Raw genomic sequence first — 17,953 nt, forward strand, 5'->3', positions numbered from 1 at the left:
TTCCTAGGAGTAATTAAAGGCATGTACAATTGTTGGCAGGATCTGAGCCCAGAGTGGTAAACATAGCAGCTGGGATCTGGCAAGAATCTGAGGCTTTGAATGGAAATCAAACTTGACCAAACTCTTGAGAATAACTGTCTTTGGACCATTCCTGATTTTGTAGATTAGAAAGGTGAAATTTGAGAAGGGGAACACGAGCAGAGAATCCCAACTTGATCCCACAAAACCTTATTTTTCATGGGGAGGGACACTGGAAAGAAGAAGGAGTTTTTTGAAGTTCAACCATAGAATTATGATTTGCAAAGTGAGGCATTTCCCAGGTACCCATCAGCTTCCTTGTTAACTTACATATCACCTTTTGCACCTCATCCCCATCTGGAACGACCGGGTGATGCAAGGCTCTTGCACATGTCTGTGTGAAGGGAGGAAGGGGGAGAGAAAAATGTGGGATTCTACCCTCATTTTAGACCAGATGAGAAGGAAGGCCTGTGGAACAGGAGCTGCACCAATAGGTGCTTCACTGCCTGCTCTTAGGGAAGGATAAGCAGTGGCCCCATTTGGCACTGTGTTAAGAGGCAGCAGCAGGAGAAAGAGCACCAGACAGGGTTCAGTTCTTGGCACTGAGCTTGTTTATCTTGTTAGCCCTGTCTCTCAGAGCATCATTCACTTCATCCCCAGGCACATGCTTTCATGATAATTTCTGTAATTCTATTAGCTTGTAGGAAATAGGCTTTACTGTCCATTTGATTTTATTTCTTTTTTTTTTTCCAGAGAACTCGGCTGCTTGGTCTTTTAGCTTAACCCTTTGTGGATACTTTTGGTTTTGCATTTCCAGGGCATTGAGACAAAATGTTCTCTCTTTCTGTCTCCTTGTCACAAGCAGCATTATAACTGAGAATTTTGTTTGTTCTTTTTAATCCCAACTAGAAATAAGTTAAAGCTTCAAAGATCAGATCATAACCTGTTCCCCAAAAGTCAGTGCTTAACCTGAACTATTTGGAAACATCTGATCTGCAGAGGAAGCAAAGAGTCATGGCCTCAAGAGATACAGTATTTTAGCTTAATTTGCCTAGTTACTGAAATATTCAGTGGTGGTTTTGAATGGTGCAGATATTTTGTTCCTAATATCCCATGCTGGATCTCCTGGTGAAATCAGCTCAGAATTGTGGTAGGATTATTTTTATGGCTGGGGAGGGTGATGTGATTAGAACACGTCACCATGACTGCATTGCAGAACTACACAGAAGAAGAATTTGTATGGGTAGGGGGAAGATCTGCAGTAACAAACTGTGCAGCCTTTGTTCTTTAATAGACACACTGCTGTTAGAGATGTTTTGCTTTAAGATTAAGATTAAATCTTAATCAACTCAGATGATGAAGAAAGGAATCTTTTCCCACCTTTGTCTGGGGCGTTGATTCTCCCAATTGTTCCCAGTTTGCTTGCTGTTGTTCCCAGTTTGCTGTGACTGCAGGGGTGCAGAAACAGTCCCCAATAAACTCACCTGGCTGCAGGTGGTACATGTGAGTGGTGGTGTAGGCATTTCTATGTGTTCTGATGGAAGGCAAGACTGGTCAGAATTAAAGAGTTTTGTAACGGTAGGGAATGGGGAGAGACCAAATAGTGGCTTTTCCTCACTGGTGGGGAAACAAAGACTTGTTGCACACTACCACTGAAAAACAGTTTTAGTGTAAAATACATTTTGAATGTCCACTTTTCTTTTCTTTTTTTTTTTTAATGGAAACCGTCATGGTAAAACCCCTGAAATGGAAAAATATTGAAGTTTGTTTTGTTCAATGAGCTGGGACATTGTCCTATTTATATTTGCCTGCAAGGTGACATTTTTGATATTTCCTTTACTCCAGTCTCTTAGTTTTAAAATTTTCCCCAAAAAATCAAAGCAGAAAACCTAGTAATTCTTTAACAAGTTAAACTGGGAGCAGTTCTATGTATTATGTAGGTGGAGCTGCTGAGGGTTAGGCAAAAATAGCACTTGCCATTTGGAAAATGCAGTTTTAGGAGGTCAGATTTTTCAGAATTTTAGGATTTTGGGTGAAATTCTGGAGTTTGCTATGGATTAAATTATTATTGAAAGTGTTAAAGATGCAGGGGTGGTTTCCAAGAATGTAGATAGGAAAGAATATATTGTTTCACTCATGATTAAAAAGGGAGTGAGGTAGCCACAGTGTGTGAAAAGCACCAGAGCCCACCATTTCCTGGATGAGGAGCTCTGGTTCTGCAGGGATCTCCCTGGGGCCAGTGATGTGCCTCTTGAAAGCCTTTTCTGGGTTTGTCAAGTCTGAGGCCTTCATCTGCCTGTACTCCGTGTTAGCTGCTAGCTGAGCTGCCAAATCCTTTCTAAAACTTTTGTCCATGCTGAGGATAATTCAGCTGAAGGCTGCAGTTACAGAGCCAAGCATTATCAGTCTATGCTGCTCATAAAGATAAGGCCAATTCTGCAATGGGAGCACCTGAGGCCTCATTTCAGTTGCATTCAGGCAGTGAGGGGGAGGATAAGAAGGAGAAGGGTGGCAGGGTAATGATTGGTAAGAGTGGGACAGAGGCCAAAGTGCTGTTGATGGTGGGTGAAGATAGCAGAGATGGGGGTGTCTCTGCTCTGCACAGGCTGTGTCAGTCAGGGCATTGCAGCTGCCTTGCTGCCTCCTTGTCTGGGTGAGTCCCTCTCCCTCCTGCCCCGAAGGAGTGTGTTTGAGCCTGCACTGCCTCTTTCAGATTCACTGTTGAGGGTTATTTTGATATTTAAAGGGCCTTCACCTTTACACTGCCTGCACAGTGCTGGCAGCTGCTCTGGCTTCCCTGTGACTTCTGTGGAAGCAGAAAGAGCTGTTCAGCAGCTGGGGCAGTGTGTGCACCTGTGGTTGGAATATAACCTAACATCCAGCAGCATCTCCCTGCATGGGGAAGGCACCCCTCTGCTCCCAGGGGCCGTCCATGCCCCATCTCACCTCACAGCTGTTGTTTCAGCTGCCTGCAGAGTAGCTCTGCTCTCTAGGTGTGAAAAGGAGAAGGAAACATTTAAGTCGGGGAAAGCCCGTTTGATCCAGTTAAACTTTACACCACCCACAGGTCACCATGGGTGCAGGATAGTTAATGTTCTGGGAGGTGGCCAGGATGCTGCCCTGTCTGTGAGAGGAGGATGTGGCAGCTTTGCTGATCCCAGGGTGCACCTGCATAAGCAGGGCTGTCCTACAGTTATCCACCACTCCCCTGCCCTGTCTGTGTGAGTGACACAGTTACAGCACTTAGAGGAAGGGGAATGGAAGGGAGGATGGTGGTGTGACAACCCTTCCTTCTTCTAACATGGGGCCAAAGACAGCCTCACCCACCCCACTTGTGATACTTTTCCACCGTCTCCTTCCCAGCCAGCCGGGCTCCAGGCTCTGCTGAAGTGCTCATGCCCTCAGGAGGCCTCCCAGGGCTCAGGGATGGCTGTGTGTGCCACTGGTGTAGGGCAGTTCAGCCACAGACTGGGAGGGAGTGAATGCAGTCCTGCAGCTGCTCTGAGTAACTGGGAAGGTGTACCCTAAATTTATGTACTTATCTGGGGCTGCCTGTGAATGCTGATCTAGAGGAAAATGTAGCTTGGTCTTGATGAAGGCAAAGAGAGCTGGAACTGTTTTCAGCTGTGGCTTGTTGAAGAGCACAGGTTTAGGTGTCAGCTAAATCCTCCCCTGGGACAGGTGAGCCTCAAATCCCCTTCACAAGCAGTAGTGGATTTTAACAGTTTGTTCACCAGCCATTAGTTGTACTTACCAATGGTGTACAATTGTTGTGTGGCCTGATAACACCCCAAGGAAAAACTGAGATTGGTTTAACTTGAAAAATGCCAGGAGCCCACTTCTCTTTTTGCAGGTTACCTGGAACAAACTGATGGGATGGTCCTGTGCTGGGGGTCTGGGGCCTCAATCTGTCCTTTGCCAAAGGCTTTAAGACTCTATGTGCCGTATGTTCTTCCCTAGCTGATTTGTTGAGGGTTATACTTAAATCCACATTAAAATCTCCCCAGAAGAAGATGCAGGTCTGTGTGTTGTCAGGTGTCTTTTCATTCTTGCTGCCTTTCAGCATTGTCTTCTCCCGTTGCTTTCCTGCGCTCTTAGCCTTAGACTCTTTAAAGTGTGTCTGTGCCCCAGAGACATGAGCTGTAAAACCTGCAGGAAATTTGAGGACTAAATCTATATAAAGGAAAATTTTATGTTTTATTTATATTTCATCATCAAACAGAGAATTATATATGTGTTTATCATACATTAATTTGGCCTTTTTTGATCCATCAACTACCAGAGATGGCAAGGTGAGAAACCTTTCAGTGGTTACCTCAGAAGTGTTTCGGTTTCTCAGTTCAGATTTAAGTATCAAATCCACTTGCAAAGCTCTTCATAAATCAGACACAAATAGTTTTTATGCATTTGAAGGAAAACGTTTCACAGCAGTACCTTCTTTGTAACAGGGAAATTGCTGTATTCTAAGGAAAGAAAATACCCTTTCTAATGCAATGTATTTAATAATAATAGTATGATGATGATGCCAGGATGACATCTTGTAGAGTAAAAATCTTTCACTGTAATATTCAGACTTCAAATAATTGAAAAAAGGGCAAGATACCACCAGAAGTACTGAACTCACTGGAAAAAAGATAGTTCTCTGTTTATTTTGTTTTTTTTTTCCTATCCCAGTAAGTCAAGTTCTACTTTCCTTCTCCCTACTCTAAGGGATATAAGTGCAACTCGCTTGGAACCTCTGGATTCAACAGAGGGGAACTGAGAGCAGAATGAGACCAAACATCTGTGTAAGTATTGACAATTTTAAATGACTACTAAGGGTTCATGGCAGCAGTGTGGTTTTGAAAAAGTGGTTGCAGAAATAATCCAACAGTCCCCAGGACACAAACAAGGACAAATATCCAGAGAAACAGCCTGTCCACTACCATGGCAACATATTTCCAATCTTCAATGACCTGGAAGAAAAAGCCAATTAAAGATATTAGCAATTTGTCATGTTCTTTTGGTCTTCCTCTTGCTAATGCTGAGTTTTTGTTTATCAAAATAAAAGGAAACAAATCTCAAGGTTCAGAGAATAAACAGACATTAGGTTTGGTTAGGGATTTTTCTCCCACAACCCTTCACAGTAGTGGAGAAAAATACAGCAAATATTTCCTAGCTTTCTTGGATACATCAGATACTGAGTGTGGCTGCCTGGTGTGGTGCCAGCCCCGAAGGACCCACAGTGTAATCCAATTAAGGATTTTTTTTTCTAAAATATTAGTTTGCAAATGCTGTTAATCTCAGTGGGCAGAAATAGATGGTGTTTACTGCTGTTAAACAAGGTTAGCTTCAGATTTCATTTCTTATCAGAAGTCATCTAATTCATGGGGTTTAATGCATATTAATACTCTGGCTTTTATTAAAATCCCTTTTTGCCCTGCATGTATTGTCTGTGAAAGTCATGGCCCTAGATTCTGTGTCTGACTGAAGTGACTAATTGGGCTATTATTGTAAACGGGAAATATATCAATCTTCATTTGCATCTCAAGAATAATTTTTCCTCTCTCATTCATTCTAGTTACACATGGGATGTCCTCACATCAGTGACTTTATCATCCTTGTCAGTTGAATCATGTCTTATATTAGAATATTACATATTTTTCCTTCAGTGCACACTTTTAATTCCCACTGCTGCTAATGGGAATTAAATGTTTTTGCAGACAGACCATATAAATGTACATGAACAGTTGTTATCAGACTGTGTGATGAGGGAAGGAAGCAGAGAATAAAGTTCTGAATCTATAAAAATTGTGTGGAATATCAGAGGATGTGAAAAGCATTCAGTGGATTTTTAATATATAAAATACTCTTGAAAACTGTTCTTACTATCAAGTGAAAGCTTTGTAGAACCTCTGGTGTGCAACACATTCTTGCAAGAATTTCTGAGCTATTAGAAAACCTTTTTCTGCTCTGTGGAGTCTGCTTCTGTTCAGTCAGCTTCAATGTTTACAAGCTCATGTCTAATGTTAATAGCTGAACGTCTTTATTTATATTGACAGTAATTTCAGTTAATAGAAAACATGAACTACTCAGCAGCAGTGCTCCTCTAGGGACTTCTGCAAGATCAGAAACCAGACTTTATTTAATCTGCTTGGCTGAAGGAGGGAAAGCACAATAGGAATAGAGAACTTGGAGTCTCACTGGGGTCTGGGTTAGAGAGAGGACAATGGTGGGTATGAGGATGATTCTTCCAACCATGACTGCTTGTCTAAAAACCCCCTGTGACCCACCTGAGTGTTCCAGGCATTATTACCAGAGTGTTTATGTCAGTGTTTATATCAGAGTGTGCTAGAGGCCTATGCAGGGCAATAGAGCAGCAGCAGCACTGCCTAAATAAAGTGCTACTCCTAACCAGTAATGAGGCTGGGTTAACTCAAATGAAAGAAGTGTCGGTTCTGCTGACATTAGGTTTTTAATCCCACCCATCATGTTTGCCATATACAGACAAGTGTCTTAGCCCAGAGAGTGTGTTTGCAAAGGCCTCCTACCAGTTTTACTAAATCCTCCTGCAGTGCTCACTTAGATAAATAAATGCTCAAGCTGCAGGTACATTTTTTCTGGTTAACTTGGCCTGGCCATGGGTTGAATCACAGTCTTACTGGTTCACAGTGGTGAAAAATATTCTATTTCTGACCTGGAACTGAATATTGTTTCCTTCCCCTGCCAATCACCACTTGAATGTGACAACATAGCTTTTAAAAGAATGTTTCATGACTTACTGGGCAATCAACAAACTCTTTTTGTAGAAATAGTCATATTAGTTGTCAGGAGAGTATTTGCAGTTACCAAATTGCTATTCATTAACTTCTTTTAATGGCATAAATTATTTCCTCTTTTGAGCTATATCTAGAATCTCTCTGAAAACTTCACAATAGCTAGAGAGTTGAAATATGCTTTGTGAAGAACAGTGTGTTACAGAGGAGGACAGGAGATGAAGTTTGGAAGGACAGGGATTTCTCATTTTTACTTACACTCTGGTCGTTGTCATCACTTTTCATGTGTTCTGCTATAAAACTGACTCCATCAATTGCTTCTTGCACTTCAGGAGAAAATTTCACGCCTGTTCTTAACCTAAAATCTCGATGACTGCTGACATTGTCAAGTGTCTCAGAGACTTTCATATCATATCTTTTAGCAGAGGCTGTATTCAAAAAATAGGTAGAGTTCTTGTAGAAGTCAGATGGCTCCATACAGGGATTCTCTGCTTTTGTCTTTTTGCAGTTGCACGGCTTTTGCCGTGGAGGATTATTTTCTGGACGCTTCATGAACAGATAGGCTGGGAGTCTTTCAAGGAACACCAGCTTTACCCAAGGGGGCATAGTGTGAGTACTTGGAGATCTGTGGTGGACATTGAGCACACAGACACTGGTAACTATTGAAAAGGTCACCAGCACCATTGTAAACATGAGATACTTCCCAATCAGTGGAACATCTAGAGATGTTGGAGGGACAATTTTGGAGATCAGGAGCAAGAACACAGTCAAGGCAAGCAATACAGATATGCATAAAGTCATTTTTTCACCACAGTCTGAAGGCAGGTAGAATACCAGGATGGCTAAGGATGTAATTAGCACACAGGGAATGATAAGATTGATGGTATAAAAAAGAGGTTTCCTTTTGATAATGAAGTCATATGTCACATCAACATAATTGGGGTCCAAAGGATTTACAGTCCTTCTTCCTGGGAGTGCTACAATGTCCCACTCTCCACTGGGAGTGAAGTCATCCATGCTTGCCATGGAAGTCTTAAGCACCATATCGATTTCTGTGTGGTCATAAGTCCAGGATCGGAACTTCAGTGTGCAGTTTTGTTGGTCAAATGGGAAATGCTTCACCTCGATCTTGCAGGCACTCTTGTAAATGGCTGGTGGCAACCAGCGAATGCTTCCGTTGTTCTTCACAATGGCGTTTGTGTACAGCGAGACCTCGTATGTGCCATCCGCACTAAGCAGAGCAGAGAAGAGAAAGGAGAGAAGATGGTAAACTATTAGGAGGGAAAACATAGCACAAAACAGAAAAGGTCTGAGATTCTTGGTCTTGGGAGCCTCCAAGAATCAAAGTTTAGTAATATTTTAATTTTGAAATCTATGTTGTGGGGAGCTATAACTTGATAGGGAGATCAATGTATGCATTTCTCCCAGTCAGAGAGTTGATTTTTGGTCCAATGCTTACAGAAAAAGAATTATAAAATTATTATTAAATACCAAATAGGCACCTCTGTATCAGCCAAGAAATCTATGTATTTCATAAATGTTTGCTCAAGTAATTAAAGCTTACTACATCTTTGAAGGCTGAGTAAAAATGAGATCATCCCATGTGAAAATGGAGGTGCCTTTGATCTGGAACACAGCCACTGCTAAGAACACAGAGCAACACTAAATGACTTGGACAAGGAAATAAGGATGAGCAGCATTAGTTGGAAATGCAGCGAGAGTGTAGGCAGAGGAAATGTAATTATATGGGTTATAATTTACTGCGTCACTCCAGTTAATGTTTACTTATTAAAAAACCAGAACAGACAAGCCACAGTGTTCTTAGTGCCCACAAATAATCCTGGCTTTGTATCTCTTCCAGCTGCTGAACTTCCACCAGGGGAGTCTGCTATGTTGTGATGGGCCCTTTAACTGAGGGAGATCATTATCAGTCATTAGTATCTTCTCCTGCCCAGTGTTTCTAGGCAAACAAGGTAGGGCTGTTTAAGCCATTAAGTATCCTGAGGTAGTATTTTTGTTTGTTTACAAGGCATCATGGAAAATAGAGTTTTTTCGGTGCTATGGGTGATTTTTTCTGAGCAGGGAAATGCCACAAGTATCCAAGGCTTGGCACATGTGTCTGGCACAGGTAGGTTTGGCTCTGGGAAGGGCTCACCTGGCTGAGGCAATGAGTGCCTGGCACTGAGCTGAGCTCCTCGTAGCTAATTCGAGCAGATGGTGAAACAACCAGATGCATTGAGCAGCTACAGCCACTAATAGGGGTCATTATTTCATTGCTGATAAAATAGCTATTTTTTGATAAAAGAATCGTATTTTAGTTCTCACATATCTGTATCTCCCTGAGTTAGCTTTGCCATCATGCCTTACCATGAGCTGGGCACTCCTGGACTGGGAATATGTGGGTCCTGGTGTTGCCTGCCCCCTCTCAGCTGGGGGAAGGGGATGGGCTGCAATCTCAGAGCCCTCTGCAGTGCTGTGCACAGGCCACAGACAGAGCTGTGGGCAAGGGGATTGTGTTTTGTGTTTTCCTGAGCACCTTCTTGAACTGACTGATCCCTGTGAAATTCTACTCCAGCAGCAGTAAGTTACACGGAGTTGTCCTTTAGCTAAAATTTAATTTGAAGCTTTGTATTAATGTAAAATCCAATATGGTGAGGCTTGTTCCTGTGCATTTAAGAAACCTTTTGGAACTGTTTCTTTCTATTCTTACCGACCATTAAACTAGCATCACTTGAGCATTAGCAGAAAGAAACAGAGGGCAGAGGCACAATTTACCAGAACAATCTTTGAGCAGACAGAGTGTATCCTAATCCACTGGCTGAATTATTTTGTGACCAATACACTAGTTTTAAGTGTTCATCAAATCTGATTTCCAGTAATAGGATTCCAAGGACTTAGTTACATATAAACTTCCTGGGTTTCCCATCTGTATATGTTCATAAATCATTGTGTATTCATGAATTCATTGGTTTTCAAAGTATTATAAAAGTACAAATTTTGATTATTTTTCCCAAAAAAGATTTTATCATCCACTTCAAGATTTTGCTAGAGACTTAAACCAAAGCAAAACAAAATTGTCAGCTCTTTGCTTGAAAGAGGATCTATCACCAAAGTATGATCTATCACAAAATTTGATTTTTTTTTCTTAGTACTATAAAGCAACAGGGTCAAATGTTTATTTTATTTATTATGTATTTTTATCATTTATAATTCAATGCTTTATGAAAATAGAATATAATTTGGTTTTCTACAGGCATATGAACTCTTGGAATTATGGTATGTGTGAACTTTGTAACAGATTTGTCCTGGGGTCTGTAGTAGATCTGTAGTTGGGAATGGAGGAAGAAGGAGACAAAACTGTAGCTCAGATCCTAAGATGTCCAATGCATTTACAGATCTCTTCTTGCAACTGCACTTACACTTACAATTGATGCTTTCCATACAGTCTATTTTCATATAAATCTGTCTCAGTTGTGAGCCTTGTCATGGATCCTCTGCTGTAAGTGCTCACACTGCAGACATCTTCCAGGTCTCCTGGAATTTCTTTAATCAGAGTACCGATCTGAATAAAATTACCTTTGAGATCAGTAGCCCAGTCAGATACACTTGGTATGATTTAAAAGTTACAAAATTAAGTTTTAAAATTTTATGAGACCTATTTCATGATTTCTAATGTTTGTTCCCTGGTTAAAATTTTGTTCATTGCCTGTGTAAACTCCACCAGTTTTACTTACTTATTGTAAAGCACAATGTCTGGCAACCAGATGTGTTTTGCAGGTATTCTCAGCATTTTTATTCCTTCATAGTCAGAGGGTTTCCAAGCCAGCCGATAATCAATCCACTCCTAAGGAAGAATTGCACAGTAGTGATGGGAGTGTCCAGAGCAGCACTAACAAAACAATCATTTCATGAAGTGAAAGCAGTCACATTTGTGGTTTGCAAGAGCCATTTCTCTGGGGCTTTGTTACCTGGTTCAGCCAGACGTTTGTAGTCATGATCTGCTCCCGTTCATTCTGCAGGGAAAAACAGACACAAAAATTGGCCTCTAAAATGTTTCACTTTATTACAGTAATAAGATTTATTCAGTAGGGTTTTGGGCATGGTTTTGTCTACTGTATTTCAAGACAGATATTTCTCCGAGGTAAGATGGCTGGTCTTGTACACATACTTATGATAAATAGTAACCTCATAAATATAGAATTCCAAGAATATTATATATATATATATATAGATATAGATATATATATATATATATACAAGAGCAGTTATGGCAGGAATTAACGTGGTTATTGCCAAGCTTGGTTTCCTCCCAAACTTGGTTTCCTCCCCCCACCCCACCTCACTTCTCCATGTTTGATTTGAGACAGAAGGGACATTTGACCATCAGGAAGGCCTCCATGAGGTTGTGTGAGGTTGGTGTAAGGTTTGCCATGTAATCTCTCAGCTGGCATGCTCTGCTTCATGAATTGCTGTTTCTGGACACTAGTCCAGAAGAGAAAGCTCCCTGCAGCAGATCTGTCAGGAGGTATTCTGCAGGAAAATTAGTTCATTCTCTGATCCTGAAGATGCTTAGGATTGTTAGAGCCTATAAGGTACTCAATTTTGTGTTCTGCTTGAAGAGTGAGGCTACAGATGAATAGGGACTGAGCTGTGCTGTTCTTGATCCCTGCCCATTCATCCACCTTGTTTAGGTTGTTGATCCCTGGGGTCTCTGAGAGCAAAACATCTTGCTTTTTATGCCCAGAATCTGCAATCTGGAGGGGCCACTGTGCTTGTGGTGGTAGTGCAGGATGTAAAGCCCCAGCTCAGGAAATTATTCCCACTTATGTGCTGCCTCTTGTTCCCACTGCAGTTAATGTTAACCTCTCTTAGCGATGATGTGTTTATACCTTGGAATAAATGTCAAACACGTGCTAACCTTGTGGGTGAAAATGTCTTTCAGACCCATTGAAGTAATTTTTATTGAATACGAGTTGCTTACGAGAGGATTGTTTTAACCCCGTTAAGCTATTCCAGCCAGAACTAATGTGGGGTTTTTTTACAACATTCCACTGTTCTTTGTTGATATGTCTGATATGCCATGTGATTTGGATCTGACTTTGTGGCTTGTTTTCAGGCCATTGAGCCACTTTAGTAGAAGGTGGATTAGCACTCCATGATGGTGGATGGTGTGCACAGTGCAGGGTAGGTCCTGACCTGGGGTAACTTACACTGGCTGTACTGAAATCAGTGAATGATTTTGAATTTTAGCTCGATGGAATTTTATTGGATGAAGATTTGTCTCCTGTCCTTCAATGCTTAGGCATAGACCAATTTCCCTGCTGCAGCTCCATTGTGAGGTGTAAAACCAGTAAATTGCATGGATGGGCTCTGCCTGTTCATAGTATTACACAGATGAGAAAAGAACAGGGATGTTGCCATACCAATATGATTATTACTTAGAGTGCTGTGCAGGTAGTAATGAATTCAAAGGCATAGCCTAATTTGAACTTACCACACTGATGAGCTGTGCCAGGGAAACCTGCAGTTCTATAGATACCAACTGGGAGGAGTTGACAGCTGGTCGAATTAACTTATTGTATCTGTCAGGACTCAGTAGGTGGTTCATTAGTTTTTCTTCGGCATCTGCTGCCATGCTTCCTGTAAAGCATCACAAAACAGGATTATAGAAGGGAGACTAAAGTGACATGATGTAGGGATCACAGAGTATCTGTGCCTCAGATCATCTTTGGGCAATAATGACAGCTCTTGATTTTCTAAAGACTGTAGGCTTGTGTGAACAGGAGAATATGGTGCTTGCTCCAATATCTGTTCTGCTGAAGTTTCTGCTGTCTTTCGCAGAGCACAGATCAAAGCAGATCAGTCAGAACCCTTTTGGGGTTTTTGGCAGTAAAATGTGAAGCTCAAATTGATAGATACTTTTGGGATTACACTCAGAAATAGAAACTGGGAGCAAACCACCCTCTTAATAGCAGGGGAAGTATTATTCTCTGATCCAAAGTCCAGCTGTGACTTCTCTCTTTAGTGCTGTAGGAGATAGAGATGCAGGTACATGTACAAATTTAAAGACTTTGATTTATGTAGAGCAAACCAGGGGATAAGCTGTAGGAGTCATAAAGTATTTTTTAATGACTGGGGACTCTTTGGTAGCTAGTGATGTTTCTGTTTCAAAATCTGAAAACCCAAGGCAGTATGTAAGCCTTATTTTATGTAGAAGTAAAACCTGATTTGTGGACTAGCACAAATACTGTAAATCTTTGGTTGCCAAAGCTGGAGTCCAGTGATACAAAATATAGTACCTACAGGTTACTATCAAACAAGCCTGAACATTTCCCATGGAGCAGAGCAGCTTCTTGCACAACCCCAGGGGTGGTTTATTCTGGTCTCATGTTCTTATGTTGCTTTTTAAAGTCATCCCAGTGGGCTTTTCAAACCATTATTGACCACCTGATAACACTGATGAGCAAGGTCCTGGTAACATCCTGCCCACAGAATTGACCCAGAGACATTGTGCTGTGTGTCAGGCAGTTCTCTGTTGTGATGCTGATGGTGATGAAATTACAGTGTTAGTGAAAGCAGGTTCCAATGCAATTGATAGAATTATTCTTCCATAGGAAAGGTCACCTATTCATCTCACCTAATTCAACTCTAGATATTGCAGAAATGAGGGTACTGTCCTTACAGCATGCTTGCTTTATTATTCCCCAGAGCATTTCCACCCAGTAAAAGACATTGGCCATCCAACTATTTCTAATTTCTGGTACATTAATTTGTTCTGGGGTGTTTTTATATTGTAGCATATCCATGAAATCTGGGGAAAGGCAGACATCAAAAGGCCAGGATCAAATAAGCAGCCAAAGTCTGTGTGCATGTCTGGAGGGTGCCAAATTTCCTTGTGAGCTGGGCTGTAAGTTGCTAGACAGAACAAGTCTCTCTTGAAACATGAAATTCTTCTGAATCCAACTCAGGTTAAAAAAATACCCTAAGAACTTTTTATTTCTGATCCAGTGAGAAAGTGGAGTGCAGTATGAGGAAAGACTATCAAATAGAGATTTCACATCTAAAAACTTTTACTCCAGCTCTGTGGAAAGGTTGAGGTAAACCAGGCTTTATTTAATTCTTTTAAGACCAGCATATGCTGTGGCACTGGTAGGCCATTTTTTCCACATCTATTTAACTATAACATTTTTCTTCAGACTGGGCTTTTCAAATACTTCCCAAGGCATTTGGGAAAACAAATTTGGATGAATGCATCTGGGTTTGTTGGATCAGTTTGTGTTTTGATTCATACTTGTTTTGTACCTCCCTGCAAGTTACTGTAAAATCCCTATCCCATGTGATATTTTAATATTACTTTTCTTCTGAATGTAAGTTGCCTAATCAAAAGCTTATCAAGCTAGAGCTATTCTGATTCTTGCTAAGCCCCACATTCTGGGGTGGGCTTTTTGTGTATAGCAGTCAAGGGAAACTACATTTAATACTGTGAAGAAAAGGGGGCCACATTCTAGGAATTTTTTTAAATTTTTTTTTTTTTGTGGTTATAAGGATTAGAAGTTAGAAGTTCTGTGGTAGTTAAAGACAAAATCCTGGTTAAAGTTATTTTATTGTGTGGTTTGGTGGGGTTTTATGTTGAGTTTTTTTGTAGTATTTTTAGTAGACATTCCCACTGTTGCATGTGTGACATAAGCAGATGGCTGTAATGCAAATAGAAATAAATCGTTGGTTGGTTTGTTTCATTTAGTGGTCACTGAATACTGTCACCAAATATGATGAATTCTTGTTTTTATTGTTAAATATGTTTTCACTGTGTTTCTGCCTTTGTCTGTGGATATTCCAGCATAGAGAGTATTTGCTCAACAGGGAGTAAGATGTAGGAACTGCAGAATATTTGCAGAAAGCTAATTCTGGATTTGTAATTAGATTTTTCTCTGAAACCTGCATTTAGCAATCACAGTCATCTGGTCTGCAAATCCAAACATGCTGTGGGGTCTGCATGCCTGATGAGAACAGCCCAGATTTCAAAGTACTCACTGTTAACAAACTTTATGCAGATTAATGACAAGCCATGTCTTTAATTGTAAAAAAAAAAAAAATTTCAACAATTCATCCTTTTGAGAAGATATTCCCTGCTCTTAGTGAAGGCCTTCATTCACTAGGTATTATCCTTTTAAAAATTGCCATTGCATCCCAGCCTTTGTAACTTAATTATCAGAAATAAAGCTCGAAGGGGCTACTCTGTAACCTCACTCAGAAGCCTCTCTCCCACACCAGTAGATGTCAGCCCTGCACTGCCTTACAGTTGGTTAAAGCCAATTTCTGTAAATACTGGGGGAAAACAAGTGATTCTTGTATAAATGTTATAGTCTACTTTCCATTAACAATCTGCATATTAACCAGATGGCACCTAATGAAAACGAAATTACCAGGAATTCAGGTTCATCTTTATGTGTGTTTCATGCCAGTAGCCAGGCCTTTGAAACTTTTTCTTCTCAGGGCTGGAAGAAATGGAAGTGCAGTTTCCCTTGCAAACTGTTTTTCCCAAATAGCAATAATCACCAGAGATGTTGCAGAGGGTAAACTGATGCTTTTAGACAAACGATTTTAACAACGATGATGAAGCAGTCCTAATTTGAGGGTGGAATATTTCTGTGTACTGAAGACAGTAATAAATAAAGCCCTTTGGGGTGGATCCTGAGCTGGGGAAATTATTTTAGCTTCACTGAGCACGCTGCACATCTGCTCCGTGACAGGGAGAGCAATTGCCACATAACTTGCAGTACACATTCCTCAGTAAGTTTGTTTTCTCTGTGGGAGTATGAGCATTAAAAAAAATTTCATCAAGATGCTCCAATTTCACAGCAGAAGAAACTAAACCACAGACTTCATTCACTCCCCTGTGGAGACTTTTCTTTTTATGTGGTCTAACTTAAAGACATAAAATGAAATAACTAGATATGCTGTGTTACGCTGTTTGTTTTCAGTGCAATGACAAATTTGTTGGAGTAATTTCCATGGAAAAGAATAAGGAGCAATGCTGAGAGAGACAGGCAAGTTCACTATTATCACTGTCTACATTTCAAAATTTAACATTAGGCATGTTTGCTGTGTTTCCCTGAATTCTGTTGTTGTAATAAATGTTGAAATAATATTTGTTCAGGAGTAACATTGTAGCATGTGTTATCACTTTAGTTCTTTACTCTCTCACAAATGAGTGACATACCGAATTCCCATTTGTAATCAGTAAAGAGCAAGTGAGAAGCAGCAAGAAACAGTCCCATTATCTTCTCTGAAATTAGTTAGTGATGTTGTTGCTTCTCAACATACTCTCAAGCAACAAGATTTTCATAACCTCTTAGAACAACACATGCTGAGTTGGAATGCTCATTGTTCCAATGGAAGTAGCAGTGAATTTACTGTATTTTAAAGACTTTTAATTTTTGCCTTGCAATTAATGTAAGTGAAAAGGCAATACTAAGGGGTTTAAAAGTGTATAATTGAAAAATCTAAAGTGGGCCCTCACTCTTCTTTTGTTACAAACCAGATATTTTCTAAAGTTGCCTTTCAGAGTCTGAAGGAGCAAAACAAGTGTGGGATGAATAGGTAATAACAGATCTTTGTCTTGGTTCAGTTTCAGCCAGTTTCTCTCAGAGCACTTCAGTGGAGCCTCTCCATGGGAAGAAGCTCCCATGGTAAATGCACTATTTCATGCTGCTGTCAGGCTGTTCTTGTGGGCTAAAACATATTCAAGAAATCCTCACAGACTGAAGGAAACGTTCTTGAAGTACATTTGCTTTTTGTAGCATATATTTACATATGACAACTTAATTTAAACTGTTTACATTTTAATAAAAAAATTAGGAAGTATAAACTTTGCAAAATATAGGAACTTGAGCAAGTAATGGTAGAGGGATGAGATCTGTCTTATTTATGGATCATGTTATGTTTCATTTTTTCACCTTCAGTGCAGTATCTACTTTTCCTATCACAGATGATCCTGGGAGCATCTAAAGGGATATTATTTAGTGATTATCATTGTCATCTCCTACAGTTACGTAATTTTATATCCAACATAACTGTCTGTCCATATCTATCGTAGTGCATTTGCTGATACCAAACAAGCCCAAAACAACACTAAAATATTTAATTTTATACATCCTTTTAAAGTCAGCAACCTCCCGAGGTGATGGTTACAAATTGTCTGCGAGCTCTTATCGCTGTCCTGCCTCCTACCCCCAAAAAGCTCTCACTGTTCTGAAACTGTATCTGAAAGAAAAGGTCACTTACCGTTCAAACAAAAGGAGCCCACTACAAAGAGAACGAGGGAGTACATTTTCCCCATGGCAGTAACAAGAAGAGGTGGATTACTGTTCTTCAGTTAAGACAGCTGGCAATAAGCTCTGTTGTCAGGCATGTGCAAGGAAGAGATGAAAAAGCAAACCTGAATCTTGGAGGTAAGAAATGCCTGGAAAGAGGCAGACAGTAGGACCTGACAGAAGCGTTCTGCAAAGTGGAATTTTCGTGAGCATAGTGGTCCCTCCCCCTTTGCAGCTGTTTAAAGAGCTTTGTGAAGAGGAAAAGCAAATAAGAAGAGGGAACATAATGTGATAATGTTGAAAAAGAGGAAATGAAAGAGCAAGCTATGGAACATGATGTGCAAAACACAACTGCTTAATTCTTGTTACTAGATAACATTTAGAAGGTTTTCTGATTAATGAGTGTGATGGGTGGGAATAGCTGTGTGGGAAGAGCTGGTTATAACTTTGTACCATAAAGCCTCTTAGTGTCAATAAATTATAGCCCCAGCACAGGGTAATTTTCTGCCAAGAAAGTTTACTACCTACTGCCCTTTTCCACTGCAAGGCCCACACATGTGATCTCTTTAAATTAGAGCTCCAAAAACTTTTTGGGAGCACCAAGAAAGGAACAGAAAATTTGTTGTCATTAACATCTGATGGGATTTTTTAAAGCAACCTGTGGTGAAGTAGCAGTAGGGATAAAGACACTCCAGAGCAGCATTAGAGAAATTCAATGGAATTCATCCTTAAAGCTGAAGGGTTCAGCAGAGTGTAGTATCATGTGTTTTAGGAAGATTTGTGTAGAAGGAAAGGGGAAGAAGATCTCATGTGCCCTTTGCAAATACTGTAGGACAGGTTGCAGTCCATGGATAGAAAAAAAACCAA

The 17,953-nt window shown here is 40.4% G+C and overlaps 1 protein-coding gene across 1 annotated transcript; it reads right to left on the minus strand.

The window, feature by feature from the left end:
* Positions 1–4,196: 4,196 nt before the first annotated feature.
* CHRNB4 (cholinergic receptor nicotinic beta 4 subunit) lies at positions 4,197–17,307 on the minus strand. The gene is made up of 6 exons (XM_085070932.1): positions 17,058–17,307; positions 12,268–12,413; positions 10,742–10,786; positions 10,508–10,617; positions 7,032–8,004; positions 4,197–4,973 (listed from the first exon to the last, which is right to left on the minus strand). The coding sequence occupies exons 1-6, from the start codon at positions 17,110–17,112 to the stop codon at positions 4,833–4,835; spliced, it is 1,470 nt and encodes a 489-aa protein (XP_084927058.1). The 5' UTR covers positions 17,113–17,307; the 3' UTR covers positions 4,197–4,832.
* Between the last annotated feature and the right edge of the window lie 646 nt (positions 17,308–17,953).

This window comes from Lichenostomus cassidix, chromosome 10, assembly GCF_008360975.1.
Source record: "Lichenostomus cassidix isolate B80296 chromosome 10, HeHo_3.0, whole genome shotgun sequence".
NCBI lineage: Eukaryota > Metazoa > Chordata > Aves > Passeriformes > Meliphagidae > Lichenostomus > Lichenostomus cassidix.

Bases quoted from the DNA above. Each gene is read 5' to 3' on its own strand.
- CHRNB4 (XM_085070932.1), bottom strand. From the start codon at position 17,112: ATGGGGAAAATGTACTCCCTCGTTCTCTTTGTAGTGGGCTCCTTTTGT. The intron at 12,414-17,057 runs GTAAGTGACCTT...GATGCTTTACAG, and splicing joins GGGCTCCTTTTGTTTGAACG to GAAGCATGGCAGCAGATGCC. The intron at 8,005-10,507 runs GTAAGTAAAACT...TGCTCTGCTTAG, and splicing joins GACATTGTGCTTTACAATAA to TGCGGATGGCACATACGAGG.